The sequence below is a fragment of the Phaethon lepturus genome, unplaced genomic scaffold (assembly GCF_000687285.1).
Source record: "Phaethon lepturus isolate BGI_N335 unplaced genomic scaffold, ASM68728v1 scaffold10952, whole genome shotgun sequence".
Lineage (NCBI taxonomy): Eukaryota > Metazoa > Chordata > Aves > Phaethontiformes > Phaethontidae > Phaethon > Phaethon lepturus.
The window spans coordinates 8776-36038 of NW_010522606.1; the positions used below are offsets into that span (position 1 = coordinate 8776).

General features: G+C 35.5%; 1 protein-coding gene across 1 annotated transcript in view; it reads left to right on the forward strand.

Annotated features, from left to right (window-relative positions):
* Positions 1–3239: 3239 nt before the first annotated feature.
* Positions 3240–27263, forward strand: part of LOC104616743 (ribosomal protein S6 kinase alpha-5-like) — a gene marked incomplete at its 5' end in the record, with an annotated part of 39998 nt that continues 15974 nt past the window's right edge. Inside the window, 4 exons of the mRNA XM_010281854.1 lie at positions 3240–3311; positions 15349–15567; positions 20235–20350; positions 21159–21266. Of these exons, the coding sequence (XP_010280156.1) occupies positions 3240–3311; positions 15349–15567; positions 20235–20350; positions 21159–21266 (515 nt within the window). The remainder of the gene's footprint in view (positions 3312–15348; positions 15568–20234; positions 20351–21158; positions 21267–27263) is intronic.

Below are 27263 nucleotides of genomic sequence, written 5' to 3' on the forward strand. Positions count from 1 at the left end.
TGCTTTTCTCAGGGTATGACTTCAGAGATGGACTGAGTGCAGCAACTGAGGCTGGAGCAAGCCATTGCCACCTGTGGCAACATTGTGAGAAGCACTTTCTGGGAATTGTTAATCTTTTCTTGTAACTTTGAAGATTTGTTATTTGTGTTTTTGTTTTTAATGGTAATTCTACTTCTTGCTTTATAGGGAGTAAATCTAACAGAGTTTGTATGTGCCAAGTGTCCTATCATACCTCTGTGTGTTTTGCAGCACCTTTTAGCTATCTGATCTTACAGGATGGCTTTTTTCCTCAGTATAATGCAAAACCAATGAGGTGGGACTTATTTTATAGGGATTATATGCTTATTTTTGATTTAGTTTTCCCCTTTTACTATGAAAATAATATTATAAAAACCTTCAAGGCATTTAACTTTTTTTTTACGATAAGGCAATTAAACATCCTAAATGGAAGTAAAAATGGGATTAAGTGGATAGTGCAAAATTACAGCTCACATTGAAACAAATACATAATAATCCAAACTAGCCGTCTCTTAGCTTTTTACTGTGGAACCTCATTAAGGTGGGTAAGGTTTTACTAATGTTACTGAATATGGAATGCGAGTTAAATTGAGTTTATGGTACAGTTTAGATTAATGAATTGAGTTTGGAGTTGATCTCTTTTTAGGACTACAGCCAGCATGACAAATCTTCAGCCTGTTACTGGAGGTGCAGCATTTCTCCTTGTGTTCCACTCTCTCAGTCTTCCTATTCAGTTCCAAGAATATGGCAGGATTAAATGACTGTTTTGCTTTCTGTAAGGGTGTTTAATTGAAAAGCCGCCTGCTGACAGCTCTTAGAGGATGTGAGATGGTAAAACCTTTCTGGAGTACTCCATAATGGAAGATCCAAATCAGTGGGTTTCTCAGTGAAAAATTTCTTCCTGTTCTGAATGCAGCACGCACTTAAGCTACTATCCAGAGAAGTTCTATGTCCTGCATTCTTCAGTGACATCCACTGCTTCATTAAAACTGTGGACACTCTAGCCCTGGTCTCTTTAGGATAGTCCCTGACTCCTGCAGGAAAGACATTTTACAACTGTATACATGGAGTACCTTTCTCAGTACTTATTAAGAAGAGTAATACGTAATGCTAAGTTGCTTCAAGGCAGACTGCTTTCTGACTGTGACATGACCTACTGTAATTATATAGACACTAACTCAGTCTAGATTTCCCTTACCTGCTATTACTTCTTTCTTGGCACAAGTGCATCTTACTGCTGACTTCAGCAGTGACTGTGATGTAGCACTAGCGACAGTGTTTGTTCTATTTGCAGTGAAAATAGTACAGCAAGCTCCAGTTCAACTCATGTGGTGCGTATTGCCTCGTTGATTTGCTAATGATTCTGGTTTGCCTAGTACATATTATTAAAATGGAACTGATCACCAAAGTAATATTTCTCTAATAATAACTTCACTGTGCTTTGTGTTTTTTGTGTGTTTGTTTTCTTTTCTTACATGTAGCATTAGGATAGCTTGTAGATTCCTGCAGATTTGCAGAAATCATTGTCATGCGTACTTCTGTTTGTACAACGAAAAAAGCCTGAAAGCTCTTTTAAGACTTTCTAATCTCCCAGTAATTTCAAGTAGTCTCTCTGCGTGTACTCTAAGTTTGATTAATCCCTCGCAAAGATGAATGATAAGAATTGAAAATAATATTTTAGTTGCAATTTCATTCGTGCCTTGCATGGGAGCACTAATGTTGCCCTACCCAGACTAGATGCATTTTGTGTATGTGTACAGATTCCTAGGATTGTTGGAATAAGTCACGAATTTGCTTTTTCATTTGTTTAGTGTTTGGATTTTTTTATGCTTGTTCCTCCTTTGCAGAGAGATGACTTTCTGAAGCTTCAAGTTTTCTGTTTGTTTTGCATTGTTGAGTTACTACAGTTCTGTGAATGGAGATTAACGATACATTTTGATAATTAATTTGGAAAGCACACTGTCTTGATAAGGTTTCTTAGAAATATCAAACCAAATGAGAATTTCTGTTGAATGGAGTAAGGTAATTTCAGCATCTCCTATCAAAGAGGGTATCGCTTTTGGTTAGGAGATCTTTGTACTTGAAATCGGTGGTGCTGCTACTGAAAGCTTCTTGCACATCTTTCCTAAGCCTTCCCCCCCCTTCTTTTACTAGCCTTTAGACATATAGTTTGGCTTGAAGTTGCTCTTGAGAGGCATTCTTTTAGCAGCCATGCCAGCTTATGCAGCTTCTGCTGCTTGATGCTGCATTCTTAATTGTGCTAGTAAAACTGTTTGTGCAGCTGCTCATTGAAGTGGATGAGGGAGCTGAACTTGGTTAAGAATAATCAAACTTTGTTACTTTTTTGCCTTGCTGCTTTTACGTGGATCATTTCAATGAGCAGCTTTGCTGAATCGCCTGCGGTCATATTGATAACAATGGATGGGTGGTATTAAGACAGGAATGAAGATGGAAAAAATGGGAATGCTTAAGGCTTTCTTTTATCAGCTTATAAAAAGAAAAAAACCCCACAAAACCAACAACAAACCAACCCAACCCACCAACAACAGTTCCTTTTTCAAATAGGGCTCTTTACTTCCCTGCTTCGAAAAATGTTAGACAAAAAAAATACTCAAAAGTGGTTTAGATTTGTATAAATGTAGAACCCCCTCCTCCCAAACTCCCTGACAAATGAAACAACTTTGTAGCAGCTTAGATTTTTCCAGATTTGTTGGTTATGTAGATTCAAGGTCTTTCCCACTCGATAGTAGTGGAGATTGTTTACAGGTTTACCAATCCTGTATTAAATGCATGAGTAGTTATTGGAGCTTTACTTAAGTCATCCTAAGCACCATATAATCCAGGAACATTAGAGTTTTTGGGGTGCTAGGGCTAAAGGATGAACTGATTGCTGTTTGTAACTATGCAATTAGAGATTACAGACAAGGTGGAACTAGACTCTTTCAAAGGTGCCCCATGGTAGCATTAAAGGTGGTGTATACAAGCTGGATAGGCTTAAGTTATTGTTCTGTGATTTGTATACATCCGGGAACACCATTGTCAGTGAGAAGATTGCTCTCCCTTGCTTTTCAAGTTGAAAGAATACAGTATGCAATTGGAATGTCCTTTTAGTGGTGCTTATTTCATTCATCTGTATGTTTTTACTGAATCTGTAGTAATATGTCAGAAGGTTCTTTCAGTGTACTACATACCTGACATGAATTTTTTTTTTTCCCCTGCAGCAAATTTGACAGGCCATGCAGAGAAAGTTGGCATTGAAAACTTTGAACTCCTTAAAGTTCTTGGAACAGGGGGTAAGATACACTGTTTTTCTAAGTTAATTGTTGGAAGCATTACTTTTAAGTATAGTTTTGTTTTCTAGCTGAGGTTTTGGTAATTGGAACATTCTTGAGGAATATAGATCACTTGCATAGCATAATTTGCATAGCAAAATTAGTATTGCATAGAATAATTTTCTTCACTTTTTTTTCTCACAAATTATGCAAAATTTAAGGTCATGTTCTAGCTTACAGCACTTTAGAAGATGAACTTTTTTCAAAAAAATGAGAAACAAATAGTCACAAATCAAGCTGTTTAATACAGTTCATGAAAAATCTGATCTAAGTTAAGGCACGGCCTTGATAGTTTCATTAAATTTTTAGACTATGTCTTAATGAATTTCTGAAAATAAACCAGTAGTGTTAGTACATAATTGAATAGGATACTCCACTCTGTAACTGTATGTTTTAGAGTTGGCATTGGCTCTAGTAGTTGGTTTTTCTGTCCTATTTGAATCCCGGTAGTTTTTAATGTGGAAACTGTTCACTCTCTTATTGTGGATTTCAGCGCAATGTTGGAGATTTGTAGGATGTTGTAGGCTTGCTGACTGTAACCAACAAAAAAAAAGCTTTGTTGCCCCTTTTTTTAAAGGGACACTCAGAGCGGCCACTACACAGACCGAAAATAATGGCTTTAATTCTTCTTAGTGCGTTTACGTTTTTTCTTTTTTTGTCAGTATTAGATGCAGTGTTGAGTAGATTGGGATAATCATGAAGGTGGACTATCATCAAGGTCTGTAGAAGTTATAAGTTAGTTATGATATACTAAATTTTGGGTGTTATCAACCATTAACAGCTAGCAGTGAGGCTATAATTGCACAAGCTGCTACATCAGTGAGAAGAGGAAAGGTTTTTGATTCTTACATTTAGGTGTCATGCAGATTCTTTTGTAAATTCATTAAGCTGTTAAATCACCTGAGAGTATATTTTTCTGTTTCTGCAGGAATTTTTTTTTTAAATTTAAATTTAACAGGCTTAACAATTCAACCCTTGCTGTTCAGTAGTTAGTGGTAGAGGCAAGGAAGCTTTAATATTCATAGATATATGTTGCATATTCATAGTAGAAGCAGCTATGCTGTTTTGAAGTGGTCAGTATTGGTCTGAGTGGGGTTGTCAAAAATGAAATTATTTATAACTATGCTTTTATGTGAGGATGCCTTTTTCTCTTGCTGATGGAAACATTGGCTGGATTTTTAATTATATGTATGTGTGTATAAGAAAACCAGTCCCATGCCTGAATTTTTTTCTTTTTTCCTTACCATTGCCATTAGTCTGAGATCACCTTAATATTATAACTATTGCATTTGAAATGCAAATTAAGTTTTGGTGGTTCCCTAAGTGTCAGTCTTCAAGTTCAGACAAGTAATAGCCTGACCTTCTCCTACTGTCTGTAGGCAATACCTTTGAAATACCCCTTTTACTGCTGTTAAACTGTTGCCTGTCATTCATTTCTACCTTCCATGCCCTCCTTCGTGAACAGATTAGCCAAATTTCTCTTTGTGTTGCCCCAAAAGTGGGATCGTATACCTGGTGCGCAACACGCCGATATACACGTGGAGTAGAGGTATTTTATTTGTAGCATATTTGCACAGATATGGGTTCTAGGTGGTATTCCAGAAAGCTAGCACACCACTCGGAGGAATCACCATGTATTTATCCCATTACATGATTAGCAAACACAATAGAGAACCCATCCAAGTTTACGTTCATTGGCTAGTAATTACCACATTGCTTATTATTGGTTACACATACTCAAACTGGCGCACATGCTCCTAGGAAGAGTGGAGGGTAATTTACATAGTGCCTCAGTTGAGTTGGTGGTCACGATCTCCCCCTGCCACCTTTACCTTTACCGTAGTTACTGTGGATTCTGCTGACCTCATGGCAGGTACATTTTTCAAGAGTACAGAAACAGCTAAGTCTTCACGGTTTACTGCTTAAGTACAAATACTTAATCTTCTTGACCACCAGATCCAGGTTCATTCATCTTTTTGATTATGTTAAATCCTACCAACCTGCCCACTAGAATCTTCCATTTGCCTCAGTTGGCGTGGGATACTCTTAATCATAGCAGGTAGTTCTTAGGCTCATAGTGCAAAGCTATTCTATTCACTTGGGTTAACAGGGTAATTTTCGAGTGATGCCTTTCAGAAAAAGCTACTTCAATGGGTTGACAATGGGACTGTCAGTGTGTGTATGTGTGAAGAGGAAGAAAAAGCTGAGGAAGCATGCCTGTCTGTCTTCATCCTGCTCTAGTAGTCACATTGCTCCAGAAACATCTTCTGTCTTAGCAGACTTGAAACTATTTCAAGAACTGACTACAAGATTCCTGCAAACTTGAGGAATCCAAGGTCACCTTGGGTATCCTGGAATGGCATTTGTAGGAAGAATAGTTGGGGTTTTTTTTGTTAAGGAAATGCTAGTGGCACTTTTAAAATATATAGTTTCAATCACAGCCTGAGATTTTTTGTTTGGGAATCTAGACCATCAGGACAGTCAAGAAGCTTTGTTCAATCTTAAGTGTATCACAGCTAAGACTAGTGCACTAGGTGTGTCAGAAGTTGTTGCTTGCTGGACGGCATTAAATGCCACTGACCTGATCAGAATGGAGCTAGTTCTGTTTTTGGGAAGTGATCTGTGAATTGTCAGTGTTTGCAATAACATGGAATTGCTGAAAATAGGACTGGAATGGACTTGAAGAGGTCTTCTAGTTGCTTGGCCCTAGACACAGTCAGTTATACCTGCATCATCCCTGACAATGACTTGTTCTTAAAAGCCTCCTAGATGTTCTTGCTGAGGATGTTTAATTTCCTGGCTTGACAAGCATTCTGGGGATTGCAATAAGCAAAAATCCCGTCTCATTCTTGCAAGGGGTTTCTGAAAGCACATTGTTTCACAGTAAGATCTACCTGAGTTAAGTTTCTTCTGTAAATGTCATCCAACAAAATTTTGATAGAGCTCTGAACACCATCTTCACTTTAAGTGTGTTTCTAATTGTTATGGTCAGAAGACTTGCTGTGTTCTTTTCATTGACTGGACAGAGCAGAACAGAAACTGAAGCAAGATATTGGCCATTTGGCTAAGATGATCCTGAAATGTTCTATTGTGCAATGAATTTTTGTATTGGGCCTACTGTTACAGAACCACGGAGAACTTGCACAAATTGACTCTGTTGTTAATTTAATACCATACAAACCTCTTTGTGAAAAACTTATTTTTTAGGAAGTTCTAGAACTACCTTGTCAATAACAAGAATTACTGTGTAAGCGTTCCATCTTAAGTATGGAAAACAAATGCTGCAGACTTTGCTGCTGGATGTGAAAAGTCTGGGGCTATATGTTCAGTTACTTAGCTATCTTACTGAATGTATGCTTTCCCAGTGCAATGTACCTTTCTTTTTTTCCCCACAACTTCCATAGCAGAGAGATTATTTTTCAAAAACTTTATAAGGCTCTAGCCACCTGCTTGCATGCAAGCTTTGCTATGAGATCTTAAGCATGTTGTGTCATGAGTCGTAGGGTCCTGTTTAAGCCTGCAACTTCTTGTTCTCATACTTAAATTGAGATTGGAGGAGTGAGTGTGACTACTTGGACTTCTCAGTTCTTTGTGCCACAATATATGTTTACTTGGGGAATGAGAAGAAGCATAAAGATAACTGTACATAACCACAGTAACAGAAGTCAGAAATATTGGAATAGCAGGCTCTTATTGCAGACTTGTCTTAAATGATGCTGTACAAGAGTAAGGCCTTATTTAGGACTTGTACTCTTTTGTACAAAACTACTTGTCTGCATTTCAGTTTTCATCTTTAGGTTTGCTCTCACAAAAAATAAGGAAAAAGTTCAGAAGATATTTGCATGCCTTCTGTATTGATAAGTAAGAGTTTGAATTGTCTTGTTCTGTAGTTTTGATTTGACTAGAATAAGAAAGGAGGATATTTTCTTCAGTGTATAACTAATTTTTATTTATGTATAGTTGGCAATCTGATTATGGTGAAGCTAAATGCCATCCCTTTGAACAGTAACTTCCTGTTGGCTACATTGCAAGTTGCAGGTGCTTATTAAATGCCTTTCACTTTTCAGCCAGGAAAAAGGAAGTAACTTCATTATTTCAGAAATTTGATGGATTTCAAATGGGGCGTATGTGTGTATAGGAGGGTTGTTTGGTGGTTTGTTTCTTTATTTTTTTTAAACTTTGTTTTTAATCGGGGCCTAGGGGGAAGGCAGGGTGATTCCTGGAACCCAGAGACCCCTCCAAACAGCCGTTGTATTTCCATTAGTGACTTGCCCCCAAATTATGGCTGAGGTAATGAGAGAACTGTGGGTTTTTTTGTTTTGGGGTGTTAAGATTTTCTGAAAATTGAGAACTTCTCTGTTCTTTTATACTAGTAAATTCTATGAAATTGAAGATGGGGCTGGGAGTTGAGGTCATTTTAGACAACTTGATTCACAGAGACAAAAGGGATACTATTGCTTTTTTGGGAGCAGTTTAAAGAAAAATAAGGAAGGGGGCATCTGATGGCTTCTGTTTACATGTTGCTGTATATTTTTAGGCAGCAGCTATCTTTACTCTGACAGTAAAAGCTTTATCCTGGTGTGAGCTTTTGGGTATTACTAATATTACTGTAATATAGCTAATGCTAAATAAAAGCTGTGATGCGGTTTAAAAGTTCTTCACTGTGGAGTTATGCAGCACACGAAGTGTTTTCAAACTGATACTTAAATGATCTACAGTAGTGCAAGGCAGAATATATTGGAACTTCTCAGTCATATTAAGTGATGACTGTAGATGCTATTTTAACTAATTACAGTAGTTTAAATATAGTCTGCTATGAAGCAACTGGAATAACTAAAGATGATACCCAAAATATGTTAAATTAAATGATACCTTGCTTAAGTGTATGTAATTGTGGTAGTTTCATATAGACTTGGTGTTGTTTTTTCAGGTAACAGCAGTGAAGGTTTACTAAAATCTTCATTTTTAAGTTTTATTTTTTAAAAAGACAAAACCAGATAAGATTATTAGAAATAGTATCCTTATGTATTGATGTTTCTCCTGTGGAAGTGATTTTTTTTTTTGTGATAAAAATTTTCTTCATGCTATGGATTAGCATAATTTCATACTTCTTACTATTTTCTTTAATTTGCATTTCTTTCTTGCATTCCTTTATGTCTGGTTTGTTCTTACACTCCCAGTTGGAAGCATGCTTCTTATATTTGGCGCTTTTGTGTTAAAAGAATTTCATACTATACACGTTCCTCTTATGACCTGAGTCTCACAGAAAAAGACAAGGAAGCAAAAATCTGAGTTAGTAGACTTTTAATCTAGGTTGGATCCTTTGACATTGCATTAAGGAGCTATTAATAGAATAAACTTCCCCATTGAAGAAATCAGTAAAACAAAATACATGAAAGTATGCCACTGTTAAGAAAGCTGTTAAGAATGGGCCTGTTGCTCTTGGGAGCAAATTATTGCGTACTTGACTTCTATGACTTGCCCATGTTCTACTCAGTATATAGCTTCTGAAATCCCAGTCTCTTTTTAAGTCCTTTTCTCCTTCTGTTACTGTATAGCATTGCTAATTTGGAATTTTCAGATTTCCTGTCCACTGAATTCATTTTCAGCTGTCCCTTCTATCTAGTTAAAGTTTTTTTCCTGTGACGTAGAAAACTACTGTCTATTCTATAGAACAAGGTTACTGTACAGCAAAGTAATCTGACTGCTTCTCAAAGCCATGAAGGGAACAACGCGAGAAGGTGGCTGTGTTGGCTTATGCACTCCCACTTGGCTTATTTGCTTCATTCTTTGTAAATGTGTTTTTAAAATAAAATAAAAAAAGTTAATGTAGAGTGCATACTGGGTCACGCATTTTTCTACGTACAGATTATTCCTTTTTTTTTTTCTACTCGACTGTTGCTTTTCCCGATTTTAATGACAGAACGGAAATGGCATTTTTTCAACTGTACTTATGAAGAGACAATGCAAATGGTTCCTGAGCATGTACTCTAATAATCTGATCTGCTGCTTGAACTACAGTGCACTAATGAAGACATAAAAAAATAATTAGAAACAAAAATATAACTGCTATATATAAAAGAGAACATTTTACGTGACCTTTTGGAATTAAATGCTTACATGGGAAGGATATTCTCCTTACATGTAGAGGATACTTAGAATCTGAAGGGTATATTCATATGAAGGGGAGAAAATTGGTAGGATGAATGTCAGATTTAAATAATCTGTTCAATAATCTTGTTATGCAAGAGGGTATAACGAAGTTCATCTAAGAGGTCAGAAACTATCCTGATAAAATTAATGCTGTGAAACTAGGTTAGATCTTTCAAAGCATGTTGAAGAAAATATAAAATATTCTCCTCTCATAAAAGGAGGAAGAAGAAAGAAGCAGGTTTACTGTGCTCAGGAGAGTGAACCAAAATTAGGGAGTATCTAAAAGTAATTCCAAACTCCAATAAATATTTTACTTTCTGCTGAGGACAGCTGTCGTGAATACTGAATGGAAGGTGGGATGGCCAATAAGAGACAGTTTGGAAATAGGAAATTGTTCTTCTATATGAAGAGCAGACTGGAAAGAGGGGACTGTGTACAATCTAAGAACCTGAAACCTGGACAAATTGGTCCCATTCATCCATCAGAGAATTCTGAAAGAATCTGGACATCAAATTGCAGATCAGTAGCAAAAATTCTTACTGGAACTAATGTCAGAGGTGGTTCAGTATAACTGGAGAGAATAGCAAATGCAGTCCTACATTTAAGAAGGAAAGAAGGAAGTAAGAAGATGATCCAGGCAGCTATTGGTTAATTGTTCTGACTTCATCTGACTTCAGCAGTATGCAGTGCCTTCAAAGCAATTTTGAAGAAAATAATTTACCTTTAATTTTTGTAATAATTAAAAATGAATAGCATGCTTAACCAGTTGTAGATTGTCCTACTTATGAGAGCCTTCTTCTAAAAACTTACTTTCTTTAAAAAAGAAAAAAAAAGTTAGGCATGTATTGCCTGCCATACCTGTTTACTGTAATAACATTTACCTTTAGCTTTTTTTAAAAAGTAAAAGAACAAAAAAAGCACAAAAGCAAAATGCTGATAGAAAGGACATTTTATGATGCAACTTCCCCTCCCCTGTCACTTTCTGCCTTTCTCTTTTATCATCTCTCACTCACTTGTTTAATGGGACAGGGAACTTGTTCTTGGGGAAATAATAATGTTGAAAAAAGTCCATTAAAGATTCTTGCCCATCTGATGTTTAGAGGAACGATGACAGGTAATGTCTTGTCTCTGACAGTTTGGTGGTAGACAAGAAAAATTGGAAATGCTGATTCAGAATGGTATTATTTGATCTTTGTTAAGGCTTTGGCCTGGCTTTTTTCCCTGTTTTTATCTGGTAGAGCTATATGCCTCTCTGACTTTGCCACATCCCAAATGTTAATTCAGATGGACACATACCTTTGCAGTGAGAGTTCTGCCTGCAAATCCTTTAGGAAGGTTAAACCTAAAGACTATTTTAACAATAGAAAGTGCGGAGGAAAGAGATCATTAAGAATATACCATGTAAGAATACAGTGAAAGTTATTCAAATCATTAAATAGTTTGTATTTCTGAGCCTTTGGCTATTGTTGTCTCATGATTATTCTAACATTGACAGTGAAAGGTAATTGTAAGAAAGGGGTGTAGCTTATGTTAACACTTGAAAACACTGCTTTCAAACTGTCCATATACAAATGTCAAGTTTTGATGAGTTTAGAAGGCTGCATAAACCATCCTGTGTGCTCTAAACAATAAGAATTGCTTGCCTCTTTCTCTGTAAGAATTAGCTGGCACGATGCAATGGCTTAATATGCTTCCATCTATACAGAAAGAATAAAGAAGCAAAGAATACTTTATATTTTTCATTCATTGTCTTTCAGCAAGTATGTACTTTAGAATATTCAAATGACTCGCTTTATTGTTAGTTATGATGATGTGTGTTAGAATGAATGTGTATTCAGGAAAAAGGCAGTAGTGAAAGGAAAGTTTTAACCCGCAATTATATTTTGCTGCCTCACAAATTAAGTGGAAATTTGGTATAAATTGTTGGTATGAAATCTCTTATTAATCTTACAGGCCTGATATCCATATCAATCAGCAACTAATAAGTGCTTTTTAAATTTTACTTTAGATCTTTATTGCTTTTAATAAACTGCAAAGTCACTGTAACGTAGTTTGTGTATGTATACTTATATATATATAGTATGTATTATATAGTCTTAGTTCTTTGATAATTTAAAATATTTTTAATGAATTTTGGGGGCAAATATTTGGTGGCTGTCTGCGTTTCTTTGTGGTGGATATATTGCTGGCTAAAAATTTCTTTCCTGGAAATAGTTGAGATGTGCATGAGATTATATGAGAATGAATATTAAAATGTGTGTCTCTGAGAAATTAAAGAAGTGTTTCTAAAATAAGATGATCAGGTATGGGTATTCTTGCAGTTAGCTTATGTGCCTTCTCCTTGCTGCCACTCAAATGAATTGTTTTTGCCCTGTTGTCTTTTAAGTAGATTTCTCACGGTGATATCAGAGATTCTGGTGTTGAATATATCATGAGTCATTTGATTAAAATAGTGCTACTTAAGATTTGTTCTCATCAAAACTGCTGAGAGTCCTCATCATTCTGTCAGTCCTTTTCAGATTTCTGAAGAAACAATTTGTACCATGGTGAAGCTTTATGTTGCAAATTATTTTATGATAACACTAGTTTCTAGAGATTTCCTTACACCTATTACACTTACCAGATAATTTTCTCCTGTGCTGTATGTAAAGCTGTAGTATGTTAACATACTGCTAGCATTCTGCCACTTAAGATGCATTATTGTATGTTTTTATGAAGTGTGGTTAAAGATGTAGGTAGCCAAGTGTTAAAATCTAGGGGCTTTTGTTTAATTTACTGTAGCTTAACTTAATGTGCTTCAACATTTCTGATAAAACTGTTGTTTCCTGGGAACCTAAGAAAACTTCTGCTGGGAAACATGAAGGAAACGGAACTTCCTTGTACCTCTCTGAAAAGCCCAATGTTAAGCTCCAGCTGAAGATGGGTGAAAACTAGGGTTGCTCCCTTAAGGAGTTGAGAAATGCAAGCTAAGGCCATTCTCCACACTGTTTTTGTTGCGTATTAGTAGAATGCAGAAGTGTTACCTACATTTTTTGAGAAGTAACTCCTTAAGATGTAAATGCTACTTTTGTAAGTAGCGTTCTTAAACCAATGCTCTTGGTAGTAGAGGTCTGTTTTTCAGATGCTGAAAATAATGTAACATCCAATATTGGACTAATAGGGTGATAACATTAAAATCATGATATGTATAACAGTATTAATGTGGTCACAATATTATGGTCTGTACAACTTTGATTCAGATCACTTGTGTCTGTACATCATGACAGGATTTATGGCCCATGCCTGTTTTACTGAAGTAATCTGTTTACATCTATGGTTATCCATTTCTTGAAGATCAATTGGCAACTATTGAGTCTGATTTACACATACTTGAGATCTCATAACTACAGTTAAGGTTGTGAAATGCTATATAATACTTACCCTGGACAATCTTTTTCAAAATGTTATCTCACGTTTATCTCCCCAAAATAGAAAGATATGTTTACAACTAACCTGTTCTGATTCTGTTTGCGATTCTTCACAGACATGTTGTGAAAACCCGTTTTATGAAAACTCTGGGAATAATAGGTTCTGTAAAGAGGGCAAGCGCATGATTCCTTAGGGTGTGATGAGTCAGGTAAAGAACTGAGCATTACATGAGCACTATCACGTTTGTACACTGAATGAAGCCCAACTCAGCTGTAGGAAAAAAACCTGCATGTCACTTGATAACTTAAAACTGTTTATTACCTGTCTGGTAACTCCAGGTTTTCCCCAGTTTTCATGTAATTCCTTACTGGGAGCAGTGTATGCTATGTAGCGTTTCTAAAGACTAACTAAATTTGAGCGTCTTGCATTGGGACAGTATACCCTGGCTAGTGTATTTACAGTATTGAGATACTTGAGCATTCTCTTTGAGAAAGTAATGTGAAGATTAAATCATAGGGGTTGGACAAAACACCCAGCTGGTTCAGTTTTCCGTCTCTCATGATGCCTTAAGGAGACCCTACAAGAACATAGAGAGGCATGCAATGATGGCTTCCTTAGTGAACCTGTAGCAGCCTGCAGTTTGGGGTCTGCCTGAGCCAGAGATTCTCTTCTGTGTTCCTCTCCCTCAAGGATTTATGTAATCTCTTTGAACTCATCTAGGACATCTGCACTGTAATGTAACAGTAGTTCCATAACCTAACCACATATTTGTGTGTTTTGGGCAGTTTGTATTTGTGATGCCTAATGATTTCATTTATTACCTTTACTTATTTCTACAAATAATGAAAAAATGTTCTTTACCTTCATACAATTTTTGATTTTTAACTCAAGAAAAGAGACAGGAGAGGGGAGAGACCGAAATAGCGTGCATCACTCAAGATACAAGCACACAAAGATTTCATACCACAGCATCAGGGATTGCTGGGTTTGTGCTGGAGGTTTGGGGGATTGTACATTTGTGTCATTTTCCCCCTTCAATACTTTCCTTGAAGTTCTAACATTCTATTTGCTTCTTGGATTACCACTGGTGTTTTCTCATAGGGTTGTCTGTGGTAACTCCAGGTATCTTCCCCCCGCCCGCCCCCTCCATTATAACACTATGCACAATTAATTATTATCTTACTTCATGTGGATTACTCCTTTACCTGCTTGGAATTTTATCTGCCATTTTATTTTTCAGGTGCTTAACATTTTGATACTGTGATACAGTTTTCAGCAGTCAGCTTTGATTTCTGTTGTAGTGGATAATTTACTAAACCAAGAAAATCAGCTTCCTCACTGTTCATATAGGACTGAATCAGGCAGGGTGAATTCTTGTGGTGACCTCTTTTCAGTGAAAAAAGCTGAATTTTTTTTGTTCTTAACCTTTTTGGGGTTTTTGTGCTAATATGCATCTTCATTGTTGAGTGATTGTTTCGTGTCTTTAAGACCCTTTTTTAAGGGAACTTGAAAAATCTAAAGGAGTCAACCATATCATTCTCCTTCCTCCGGATTCCTTTGAGCAATTATTAATAGAAATAGTTATCATCTACAAAAGTAACACTATTTTTTTCACATAATATCCTCTTTGTGTATCTACTAATTCTAATCTTTGCTGTTTCTACAGATTTGCCTAGTAGAGGTATCAAATTTACTTGTGTAAGTTCCCAGGAGCTTTTTTATTTTTTTTTTTATAGAGTCCACATTTACTACTTAATACTCCAGGATGGAGTGTATTTTTAACCAAATATGTAAACAGAACACCTAGATTCAATAATTTAAAACTCTGGAAAGACTACCTTTTGGTCCTGGTGACTATGTGTTTTACTGTTTGTGTTCAGAAAACTTTCTTTTTGAGAGAATTCCTCTAACTTATTCTCATTTAAGTCCACTGTGGGAAACTCAAAGTTTCTATGTACTAAATACAGATGGGAAGAGTTCATTGGTTTTTCTATGGGTTTTTGGAACTTCAGTGGTATAAAGCCAGTAATGAAAGCATATAAGTTGTGCCAGTATGGGCAAATTATTTTGAGGACAAAAAAATAGCAACTCTTTTACTCCAATCTCTTGATAAATTCTAGGTGTGGCAGTTTTAGGTTATTACAAAGGAAGAAATTGTGAGCTTTTAAAATTGTTTTTAAATACTGAAACTGTGATTGTTTTTCACACTCTTGCTGTGTTCAGTCACTAAGCTCATTTGGTTGAAATTTTGCTCAGAAAGGTTCCGTCTGAAACAAAAGTGTTCTGTAAGATTTTAGCCTGAATAGTTACTGTTTTCCATAATAATGAGTAGTTGAAATAATAACGATATCGGCCAGACCTGTAGTACAAGTAGATGACTGTTATGTGTTTTTGTTTTGTGTTTTTTTTTTTTCTTCCCCACTTTTTCTTTTTTAAGCCTACGGAAAAGTGTTCCTAGTAAGGAAAGTAAGCGGCCATGATGCTGGAAAGCTGTATGCCATGAAAGTACTGAAGAAAGCAACAATAGTTCAAAAGGCCAAAACAACTGAACACACAAGGACAGAACGACAAGTGTTGGAGCACATTAGGCAATCACCATTTTTGGTCACATTACATTATGCCTTCCAGACAGATACAAAGCTTCATCTCATTTTAGGTGAGTAGTTTTCAGGATTCAAGTCTTATGTTAATGAAAAAAAAAAAAGTGCCCTTTTATCTCCTTAATGTATTGTAGGGTTTTTTCATGTGGTCTTAAGTACTGTGTGTTTGGAGGTTGGATGAGAGACCTAGGAAGTAAAATACTGTTCATCTTCCAACAGTGTCTGTGTGGTTTTCCTGTTTGAACCTGTGTGCTACTCTGACTTAACTGGGGGTGGCAGGGGGGAGTATTATCTGTGACTGACTTACAGCAAAAAATGTATACGACAGTAAGTACCTAAACCTGAAAAATACTTTCTTGACCTTACCTAGAAGATGAAGTTTTGATTTGCCCTTTTTTAACCATTATTACATACTGCATTAGTTTTCTGCAGATTTTTAGACAAACTGCTACCATGAATGAAAAAGGTCTTATCTTTATGAATATGAGCATTAAAGTGATTCAGTTTATTTTCTCTGCATACTGCCTTTGTGTATGTGGCACAGAGGTTATTGGTAAGGTGGGATGACAAAACATAATTTTTTTTTTTAAATTAGGATTAGTTGGTTGGAAAGAAGAAAAAAGTAAGGAAGTATTTAAGCAGCAGAAAGCCTTCTAGTTGAAATAATACTGCACACTTCACTATTAAGAACATGTATATTGTCCTCGATGTGATCAGTGTTTTTGAAGTGTTGTCATCTGTCTGAGAGGTACTGTGTGGACCAATTAGTACACTGTGTTAGCACTGAAATGCTGCAAACTGAAAGATTGTATCAGGCAGGTCTTTTTTTATGAACAAATGCACTCGTAATGTGGGTGATGCCAGTTAAAGGTGATTGTGCCTTTATTTCTGGTCAAGTTCCTCACAACACTGGAATCTACAAGTTGTTAGTACAGTTTCCTGCTGTAAAATGCTGGTGAAAATACTTGTATTGTGGATCAGTTTCTTGTTTTATGCATTGTGATACTTCATTTTGGTAAGTTCTACCAGTAACTTTTGTAAATCTCCATTTACAAGAGATGCTTGATAATGAACTATTGTATAGCAAGCCTTATTAGAACATTCTTCATTCCACTTCTGTTCTTGACATTTTACTTTCCATTTTGATGTGAAGAACCACATCTATTTCTGTAGTATTTGCAAGGTTGGCAGAAGACTGGTCAGGTGCTTTCTTAGGGTTTTCAACTCTGATATAACTTCTGTATGTGCCTGTCTCTCTATTCCTTACCTCTATCCATTTTCAGGACAGTAATGTTTTAGGGAAGTATTCCTTCTGCTTTATTCCCCAGTTTCATTGCCTTTGAAGAGTCCTGTCTTTCTCAGGAAGATGAAGGATTTTTTCCTGGTAATGAGGGACATGTTAATACTCTCTTCCAGTTCCTGGAATAAATCAGCTTTAAACTTTACTGCTTCAAGAAACACTTGCTGTGAAAACTTTTTGTTTTCAAACCATTTGGTTGTTGAGTATTAATACACTTGCATGTTTCAATTTTTGGGTGTTAAGAGGCAATCCAAAATCCCATATTTCTGTGCTGAAGGCAGAGCTTGTTCATGAGGCTTGGTACCACTCTAAAATTAAAAAGCTTTCTATCTTTCAGGTCAGCAGCAAATTTTGTGTTTGGTATATAAGATGTATTTGTAAGAAAGTTACAAGCAATTTTAAAAAACTGCTTACTTAAGAGTATTTGAAAAGAACTGGAAAACAAATGATAAAGTTAATGCTTGGATGCAGAATACATATTTGCAGTGAATTATTTGAAGTAAATGGTCCTTTATTTGAAATACGAGCTTTGCAGTTCCTTTTAGCTCATCACTTCCATTTATTGAACCTTTAGTAACAGGTTAGACAAATTAATACAAATTTATTAATGTTATATGAATCTACATCACTGACTGTCAATTCTTAGGAAGGTGTTATATGTGCATCCCTTAGTTTCATATACTACAGTGAGATAATACAGGTATCTGAGGAGCTCAAGTTTAAATGAGGTGTTCACTAGATTCCTTTTGAAAATGAGAGTTGATAACAGCAATAAGGATTCTTATAAATTCCTCTGACTATGACATTAAAGAAACATTAAAATATTGTCACGGGTTGGAAAATGCTAAAGAGACAAAGTTCAAAATAAGTTGATAGCTTTGCGGTTCCGTGATGATAACCTTTAATAATTAATATTTCATATTTTATTTTTTAAGTTATTGATCCGTAACTTGGAAAAAAGTATGAAAGATTAAATGAGATGTAATTTGAACATGTATTGTAAATACTATAGTACCATTCTTTAAATCCAGATATTTTTGCCTAGAATGTAGTTTAGATCCCATTAGAAATCTTAAGAAAAATCCAGCAAACCAAAACAAAAAAAACCCCTCACACCTGAAATGGATGTAGTTACCTAAAAATAAATACATAGTAATGGAGAAATTTAGGTGATAAGGGTAATTAGAAGGCCCAAAAAACTTCTTATATGAAGGGAAAATTAAAAGCTTGACATTATACTCTCATAAAAAGAGGAGGGAGTCCAGTAGTTCTGAAGAACATTACATAGCAGATAGAGCAAACTAGGCACATGCCCACCATAACACAATGTTAAGGTGATGTTTAAAGCAGGAAATTTGAAGCTGATGTATAATTAAAGGCTTTTTGTTTTGTGTTTTGCTTTCCGACAATGGGTCTACATGAACCCATTCTCAGACTATCAGCTGGGGCCAGAAAGGTCCTTATATTTATTCTATTTTAGCAAAAAATGGGAATAATTAGAGAGGGTTTAAAAAATTTTTTTTAATCACTTTTTGTAACAGTGAAAATATCTCCTACCTAGCATGGCCTAAAGCTACTTTGTAATTCAATTTGGCTTCACACGCTCCCTGACCAAAAAAAAAACTGTTGCAAGTTTGTCTTACCAGGTAAATCTTTGTAAATCACTTCTTTGACTTTGGTTTGCAATTTATGTGTTTCAGACACTTCTGCATTTTTGGGGAAACCAGTCTCTGCTTTTGTTTTTGTACCTATCTGAAGTTGGTCTATGAGCAACATGTCTTTTCGGTTTTAAGAGGTTTTAGAATTGGAGCCTCAGTGCAATATTTAATACAGTTCTTCATGCCGTCAGATTACGTAGCCATATGAATTTAGTCTGGATCAAGTGCAGACGTGCAGCTGCATTTCTGCCAAATTTCCAGAAAACAGGGTTTGGAGTTGATTTCCAGTTTTTAGGTTGACTTTAAGCTATGATTGAAAGAACAAAGTATTTTGTCCATGTGAGTACCAGTTCTATACAAAGGTTTTTGCATGAGGTTAACCTATTAATACTTAAAAAAAAGCAAACACAAAACAAAACTGAACTGTAAGATAGAGCTTTTATTGAAGTAATTGATTCTTTTTTTTTTTTCCCCCCCATTGTGTTAGCTGTGCGTTTGATCACGCACCAAGAATTTGAAGGATGGTTGTTTCACTGGGCTGTGGTTAATGTTATAACCTGAGTAGAATTAGGCTTGTTCTGCCACTCCTGTGGCAGCTTTGGTTTGTGTCTGGCACACTCCTTTGAACACTGCCTGGGGATTCAGTTCTTATCTTGTATGAACTTAACAGTTCTGAATAGAAAGATTTTATAATTTGTTTCTGTTATCTTTGTTTTCTCTGTGATCAGAACACTGAAGGTTTTTTTGGAAGAAGGAAGCAACTGTAAAATATGGGTTATTTATACTTTATTATAATTTTTTCATACGCTTAGTGATCTAGTAAGATCTAATCTTCCTGACATTGTTTGATTCCACTAATATTCCTTCCTAAGCAGGCAACTGGAGAACAAAAAGAGGAGAGAGATCAGAATACCTATAATTTGTATATATGCTTTCTCCTTCAAAGTACTTGCTACCTTATAATAGGATTGGACTTTTTTCATGGATTTATGTATTAGACTAGTGAATCCATAGAAACCATATTAAAGACAATGTTGAGTCAGATGTTGTGGGGTAGACCTCAAATACAATATGGTGGCTGTGGGGTTGCAAATTATTGGCTTTAATGTACACTGCTAGCTAAATGTGTTTGTGTCGCAGTAGAGCTCTGTTGTAATAATTACATTTTCCCCCCTCCTCCCCTCTGACTCTGGGAAAACTCTTGTGTCATAGCCTGCAAAGAATGAAAGTGTGGTTTCCATGAGGGAGTGTATGTGGAAACAATCTCTTCCAGTAAGTTCTGCCACCAAAGTTCCCCTTGCAAAGGGTAGAACTTGTGATGGCCCATGGTTGGTTGATTATTTCACCTAATACCTGGTTTTTGACTTGCCTTTCTTTATGTCAGTCTGCCCGGTTGTTCTGAAGTATTTCATAAGAATGTGCAAGCATTCCATTTGTAGATATCATTTGTACTCCTTTCTTTCCATATTCCTGAATAACTGAAAGACTTGATTTTTGAAAAAATATTCATCTTTATAATTTATGGATATTTGAGGCTTATTTTATGGTTTTGCTGCTTATTTAAAAGTTCTTCATGGTCTTCCGTCAGTCCTCTAAGAAGGAAATTGAGTATTGTACAACATGATGAGATACTACTGAATTACAGTAAAAACATCCAATCCCAGAATATTGTATTCAATAACTTAAAAAGTACCTATTAATATTGCAATAAGAAAATGAAGTGGTCAGAAAGTGAAATTGTAAGGTTCTTTGTTTTACTTTTTAGACTATATAAATGGAGGAGAATTGTTTACTCACCTTTCACACAGAGAGAGATTCTCAGAAAATGAAGTGCAAATATACATTGGGGAAATTGTTCTGGCACTTGAGCATCTCCACAAGGTAAAGTAACTATTCTAGAGCTGATTTTGTGGAACTGCGGCTGTATTCCTTTCACATCATATAAAGTTATTAAGGAGAACTATTTTTTTAGATTGTTCTAAATTCAAAGTAACTTAATCTAGCAATGGGATGTTAGTTGTATAATTAGAAATACTTCCCAATGAAGTATCTATTCATGTGCACCAGATTAAGGCTACAAGTTTTTGTCTGCAGTGTGAAGTGGTGTTCTTGACAAATGATCGTTAATTTTTAGTAATCCTCATGAAGTGGCTTATGTCTGCAAAACTGATTTGTAGTCAACATGAACAGTGTTTGGATTGCATTATTGTTCAGTTGTCCTTGGTTTTGATACAATTAAACAGTAGAGGTCTCAAATTCTGGCCCAATTGTAGACATGAAAAATATCATTTTTCAGAGGTAATTAAGTAGATTTGTAGATTATTACAAAACATGCATGTGCAGTGTAGAACATACTACAGAAGCATCCATTTTCATTCTTAATGAAAGCGGAACTGAGTTTTGCACTCAAACAGCAAGTATTCAGTCACTTTTAAAGGGCATACTACATCATTTGAATAAAAATTTTAAGACCTTAATGCACAGCATAATTATTAAGAGTTTTTAAGTCTCTCAAAGTTATTTCTTCAAAGGCATTTTAAAATTGTCCTTTTTGAGGTGCAACTTTCAGGTGTCAGATTACCTTAATGATGGGAAGTTTGCTAGCTTCATATTTAAATGCATTCAGCAATGTCTCCTTGATGTGGTTACACTGATTTGGAAATACTTTTTTCTTATATTCTCTTTGCAGTTGGGGATTATATATCGGGATATAAAACTTGAGAATATTCTCCTTGATTCTGATGGCCACGTGGTGCTGACAGACTTTGGTCTCAGTAAGGAGTTTCTTACTGATGAGGTGAGTATTCAAACCTCCAGTAACTGTGGACAGAATCCAGCAAGAATACAAAGTCAGATTCTGTCTCATTGAAATCATGAACACATTTGAGAGGGGAGAAAAACTGCGTTCTAGACTCTTACTTCACAGAAAAAATCTAGTAGTCTGTTTTACTGGGTTTTGAGCTTTCAGTTGATTGGTCTCTGGCCTTCCAGTGTTGTCAGATGCTTTTGTCTGTTCTAGTTTTCCCTGAAATGCCTTCATGCTCCCTCCTGCTGCCCTTTAAGTGATAAAGGAGAGATCCCCATAAATCTGAAAAGCCACTTACATTATTATTTTCAGATGCCTTTTTAAAAACTCTTGACTGTGCTAATATTTTGCAGTGACTAGGCAAATGGTATGCTATGACTCTTCTTTATGCTAATAATAATTAATGTATTATTATCTCGTCTCTTTCTCGTGTCTTTGTGTCACTTTTGATAAGCTTAATTGCAAGCTTTTAGGATAAAAGCTTATCTCTTATTAAATATGTGCATAGTACCTACCATAGTGATCTCTGACTGTTGATGTTAGTTGTTCATTATTTGTAAGGTACAGTTCTTAGCTCCAAATACTCCTTTTAGATTTCAGAGAGTCAAAATTGTGCAGGATTTTTCTTCTGAGAGAATTGAAAAATGGCTATTTTTTGGCTTTCACTTTAGATACCAGAGGTACTGAAATTTGGGACTGCAGATCTAAAAGTCTTTGTTAGAAGCAGCAGAGGGGTTTTCTAAAAATAACTGGTAGTTTCCTCTAGAATATTTGCATTTCAAATGGAGTCTGGTAGGATTTGGGAGGTACCATTTTAAAGGATATGAAATGTTACTTCCTGAAGCAGGGAAATAATGCATATAATGTCAGTATATTCCTTTTAAATTATAGCATGAAGCCAAGGGATTAGCAGCAGGTTGCCAGGCCAGTGCAGGAGGAGAAATAGAGAGAGATGTAGTTTTGAGCAGTAAAAAATCATAGTAAAATGTGTGGCTAGGGAGAGTAGGACCTGCTTAGAGCTGTGAGAGAAGCTGTGCTGGGCACAAAAGAGAAAGTAAAGAACGGTATTACTGAACTGATGGCAGAGAAGAGGAACAGTCCTCCAGCCTTTGAGCCAAAGTTGAATGAAACTGAAATCTTCCCTGTGATAAGAATGTCATAATGAATCAGGACCTTCTCTAAGTCTCAAAACAGATGGTTTTAGCAGCTATACCCATTTCTCATCTGTGCTCACCTTTGGGATATCATTTACAAGCAGTGCAAGGAAAGGGGAGGACTTCGATAAGCATCAGAGATGTCTGTCTGCTTTTCTCACGCTCTGAATCGGATTCTTCTTTCTCCAGTCATTAAATAAAGCAGTCTTACTGCTTGGTCATTTAATGCTGGTTCCTCTGTCTGTAATCCATTCTGGTTTTGGTATACACCTCAGAAATATCTTCATTTATCCATTTTTTTTCTTCATATTCTCCTTCACATTTTATATTTGCCTTCCGTATCAAAAAAGCTCAAGTTGTCTAGTGTTTCTTTTAAGGAAAAAAGTAATTGCAATGATATTGTTTGCTTTCAAAAATCTAAAAAATTGTCTGCACTTCTACAGTGTTCATGTGTGCCGCTGTAATTTAGCTATTGAGCCTAAACATGATTAGAATGACTCATTTACATGTAGAAATTGTAAATATGAAATGTAAATTTCATATTGTACTCTCTGTAGACAATTCAGCTATTAGAACACTTACTGTTTACATTACAAAAGATACTTAAGTTTCTGAACAATCATAGTAACGAGAGGTAAAATTTGCCTGTATAACTACATAGCTTTATCTCTGTTTTCATGCTCATTGAGCAGCAGTCTTTCATCTGACTTACACAGTTGTGTAACTTGATTTAAGAGTGTCGCATTTGCAATTTAATCAGAGCAGTATGCTTTCCATTCTACCCCTTTCTTCACACTTCTTTCTTGGCCCATCCTGCTTCTTAAAAGAACTTTGACGTTAAAATATTCTGTTTACAGAAGTGGAATTTATTCTCTTTGGATTGTATTTTCTGAAACCAGATATACTTAGGTTATTAAGAATGTGTAAAAATTATCAGCAATTATAAGCATGTAATATGTTTAGAATTCTTATCAGAGAGAATTCTTTACCATGTATTTACAAATTTTGGATGATTTTGTAGTTAGGGATACTTGCTAGGAAACATCATAGTGCAACGTTTTCATTATCCCTGCTTTAATCTGATGGGTGTTAAATATTTCCAGGTACCTGAGCAAATATAGAATATTACAGAAGTTGCTTTATAATAAGAGTGCAGTATTTCTTGAGTATAATAACTATAGCAGGTTAATTGACTATTCAACAATGAAGAGATGGGAAGCTGCTTTTCCTAAGCACTGTTTGAGTGAAAGGAAGCAAATGCATGTGACTTCTAGGAAAACAGAAACCTATTGATTTCTGCCATGCAGTTACTGAGGCATGAGTGTGAAGAATGCATTGTCAAGTATCCTCTTTCTTTTACAATTATTATGTGAAAGTGCTTATAACATGCAAGAATTGCAAATTCAAGGTGAAACGAGTGTGGTTTTAAGAGCTCCAAAGCATTTTATACTACTGTTTTGCTAAAAACTGAAATTTGTCTTGTACAAGTGAAATGACAGTCTGGTTTTATCTTGTTTTATCTTTAAAATCAGGTCCATAGGCTTGCATTTGCATGCAAAAAGAAGAAATAACCCAACTGGAATAAAGTAGCTGAATAAAAATGAATTTTCAGATAGGACAGTATCACGAGGTATTTAGGTATGAAATGACCACTCATATTCGAATTTGATTTAATATGTCATGAAGACCTACAGTTTGACTAGCCTAACAATAGATTGAGGTTAGATAAGGTATTAAGGGATTGAAATGAGTAGTACCTTTTTAGTATTTTTTATAGCATTTGCATTCTTAGCTCTGTAATGAATTTAAGGCTAGTCTCTCTGATTTTTAACTCTCAACTGAATTGCAAAGAAAATCAGGGTAAAAAGCACACTTTTTAGCCTTTTTCTTTCTTGCATCTCAGTTGAGTTCCCGTATATCTGGGATGTAGAATATATTTGCACATTACATTAATATAAATTATTATTGGGGTCTGGGGGAACTGACAGGACTGACAGACTCTATTGAAACTTCTACAACACTATTTTGTTCATTGCATAAGTGCAATCACTTCAGTGTTGCAAGCCTCTTGAAAGAAATTGTGTTGCATTTACCATTAAAAAAACCCCTAAAACACCTAAGTTTTTGGGGTTTTTTTGACGTGCTATTTCTTGTGTAGCATTCTTATCTTCTGGGTTTGTGGTTTAGGCATATTTTTATCTTTTTATCTCATAGCTCTACGTGTGTGCAGGAATTGTTTTGATTTGGTTAATGTCAGTTTAACCTAGTCATCAGGTCTTGTCTTCATTTTATTGTTTATTGTTAAAATGCTGCTTTATTTTTTTTAAATCTTTTTTTTTCCTCTCACATTTCCTTTAGTTCTGTAACTACACTAAAAATCATACTTGGTATATATGGAGATCATTACGTCTTAGGCAAAATAATCTGAACACATTCTTTGAATTGTAGTAGCAGTCTATTCTATTGGACCATGCATAACAATTAACATTTTTTTCTTGTTAATTAAATCCCACAAAGTACACTTTCTTCTGGAGTACAGCAAAACAATCGATTCTTCTGCATTGGTACACATCTTCTGCATTAGCTTAAATTTGTTTTGAAGTTTTTGTGTTTGCTTAATGAAGTTTAAAAAACTTACGTAGCAAATACTGAATGTTGTCAGTTGTCAAACAATTTATCTGAGAGCATACAAATGCCTTAGTAATAATATAAGAGTAGATATTCTGTATGAAGGATGATTGAATTGTAATCGAAGTCAGCTGGATGGATATCTGCATATTTGATGTGTAGAATGAATAGTTCAGATACATCATTGTTTTCCCATCTGAAAATCTCTTAATCAGAGTTGCAAATTTATAGAGTTGCAAAGTTATAACTGTCAGATGCTTTTCACTGTTGAATTGTTGTTTGTTTTAATTTATTAGCTGGTTGAGTGAACATTTTGTTCTCAAAAGAAAATTAGTATGTAATTTTAAAAGATTTTTAAAGGAAATTTCATTAAGGGGGGGGGGGGGTAGCGGAATTTTTATTAGGGGGGGGGGGGGGAAGTGGTTACTCCGTGATGGATTTTGGTAGATAAAGTAGGAAGAGATCCATCCACATTCTCTCAGCAGTTTAAAGGTAGTCCAGAACAGAGGCAAGCAGAAGGAACAGTGGGGAAAGTGACTACAATTTGACTTTTGTTTCGTGTTGTTTGAACTGTCATCTCACATGAGTGACCTGGTAGATTAGTTGTGCATTTTTAAACGACCCTTTATAATTGTGTAATTAAAGTAAAAAATGTCTGATCAAAATTTGATAGTGCATCCTCTGAACATTGAGCATTCCCTTGCAAAGGTGAGTTAGAATAATTCATACTGCAGATGACTGTTACTATATCTGCTTGTGTTGTAGTTAAACAATTGTTTAGTCATGTAGACTTAGGACAGTTAAAAGGAGTATATTTACATTTCTGCAAAGAGGAAAAAGTAAGAACTGAACAGTGCAGTTAGTCCACAGAAGTTAACATTGGTTGTAGATCTGTCTGGACAATTAGTCATCATTTCCCTTATTTTGGAAAAGGAAATGAAACAATGGCAATTTTTTTTCTTTAATTGGTGTACTTCTGTTGGTGTTTTAAGTGTCCTGAAATTGAATGGTGTAGAACCTACCAAACACTCTAAAGGCACATAACTGAAGGGTAGGACTCATTCAATTGCTAACTCAGGTCATCAATAATCCGATGACTGTTCGTGCCTTAGCTCAGGAAGTATTCCTTTTTCAGTGCTTATCACGAAGATGATTGTGTTTTCTCACTGTGGAGCAGTAACGCAGAAGACTGGAGCACAAAATACATTCTGTCCAGATTTTGATGCCAAAATCTCAGTGTCATTAAGAATTGTTGCAAGACAGATCATGATTTCTTACAGTGACTGCTCTAGGATACTCTTTTCTTATTGTAATATACCACTTAAAAAGCACATTTTGGGGAGAAGTACTGATCTGTGTGTTAAATAGCCTGGTATCTTCTATCAGATCATAGAATAATATGTTGCTAACTTTATTTCTGTTTTCCAAGGGGAAGAAAAGTAACTTTTTGAGGACAAATGCTGCCATCCTCATTAATCTTTTTTCTCATACTTTTTTTTTTTTACTTCTTTAATTACTGCAAATACCTAACTTTAATTAAACTTGGGCAACCAAGTGTGAAAAGCTTGCATGACCAGAGATTCATGGCCATATGAAAATGAATTTAGAACCAGATGGATTGCATTTGAGCAAAACTGCCTGCTCCTACTTCTCTACCTTTTACATCTGGTGCTCTCTGATACTATAAAAGCTTTTTTGGCATCTCTTATGCATATTTTTTCTTTACAGTCTCTTTTTTTAAAAATAAATTTTTGAAGGATTGCAGTGGCAGCTAGGAGGGTTCTTCCCAGAATCAGTACACTCGCATACCTTATTTTGCCTCTACTTGAAGAAAGAGGACTTTTTCAGGTTTTGCTTTGTATACCATTCTTCTGTATTTTGGTACTGTTACCTCTCTTCTCAAAAGACCATACTTTAGAAAACAAGTCTTCCAAAAACTGGAATTTTGAGAAGAACCTAGTACAAAATGTTCATCTGGGATGACAGTGATACATACTTGCATTCCTCCCACACAATAATGTGCTGTTTCTGATTTTTTTTTTTTTTGCCTGCAGAACTGAGACTTTTGTTTTCTTTTCTCTTAGTTATTTGCTTTACAAATCCATCATCAGGAACTAGTTTAAAGAATCCCTTGCAGAATTGCAATTGCATTGCACGATGAAAGCAAACATAGCCATTGTATAAATACGTGAAAAGGGTTTCTTGA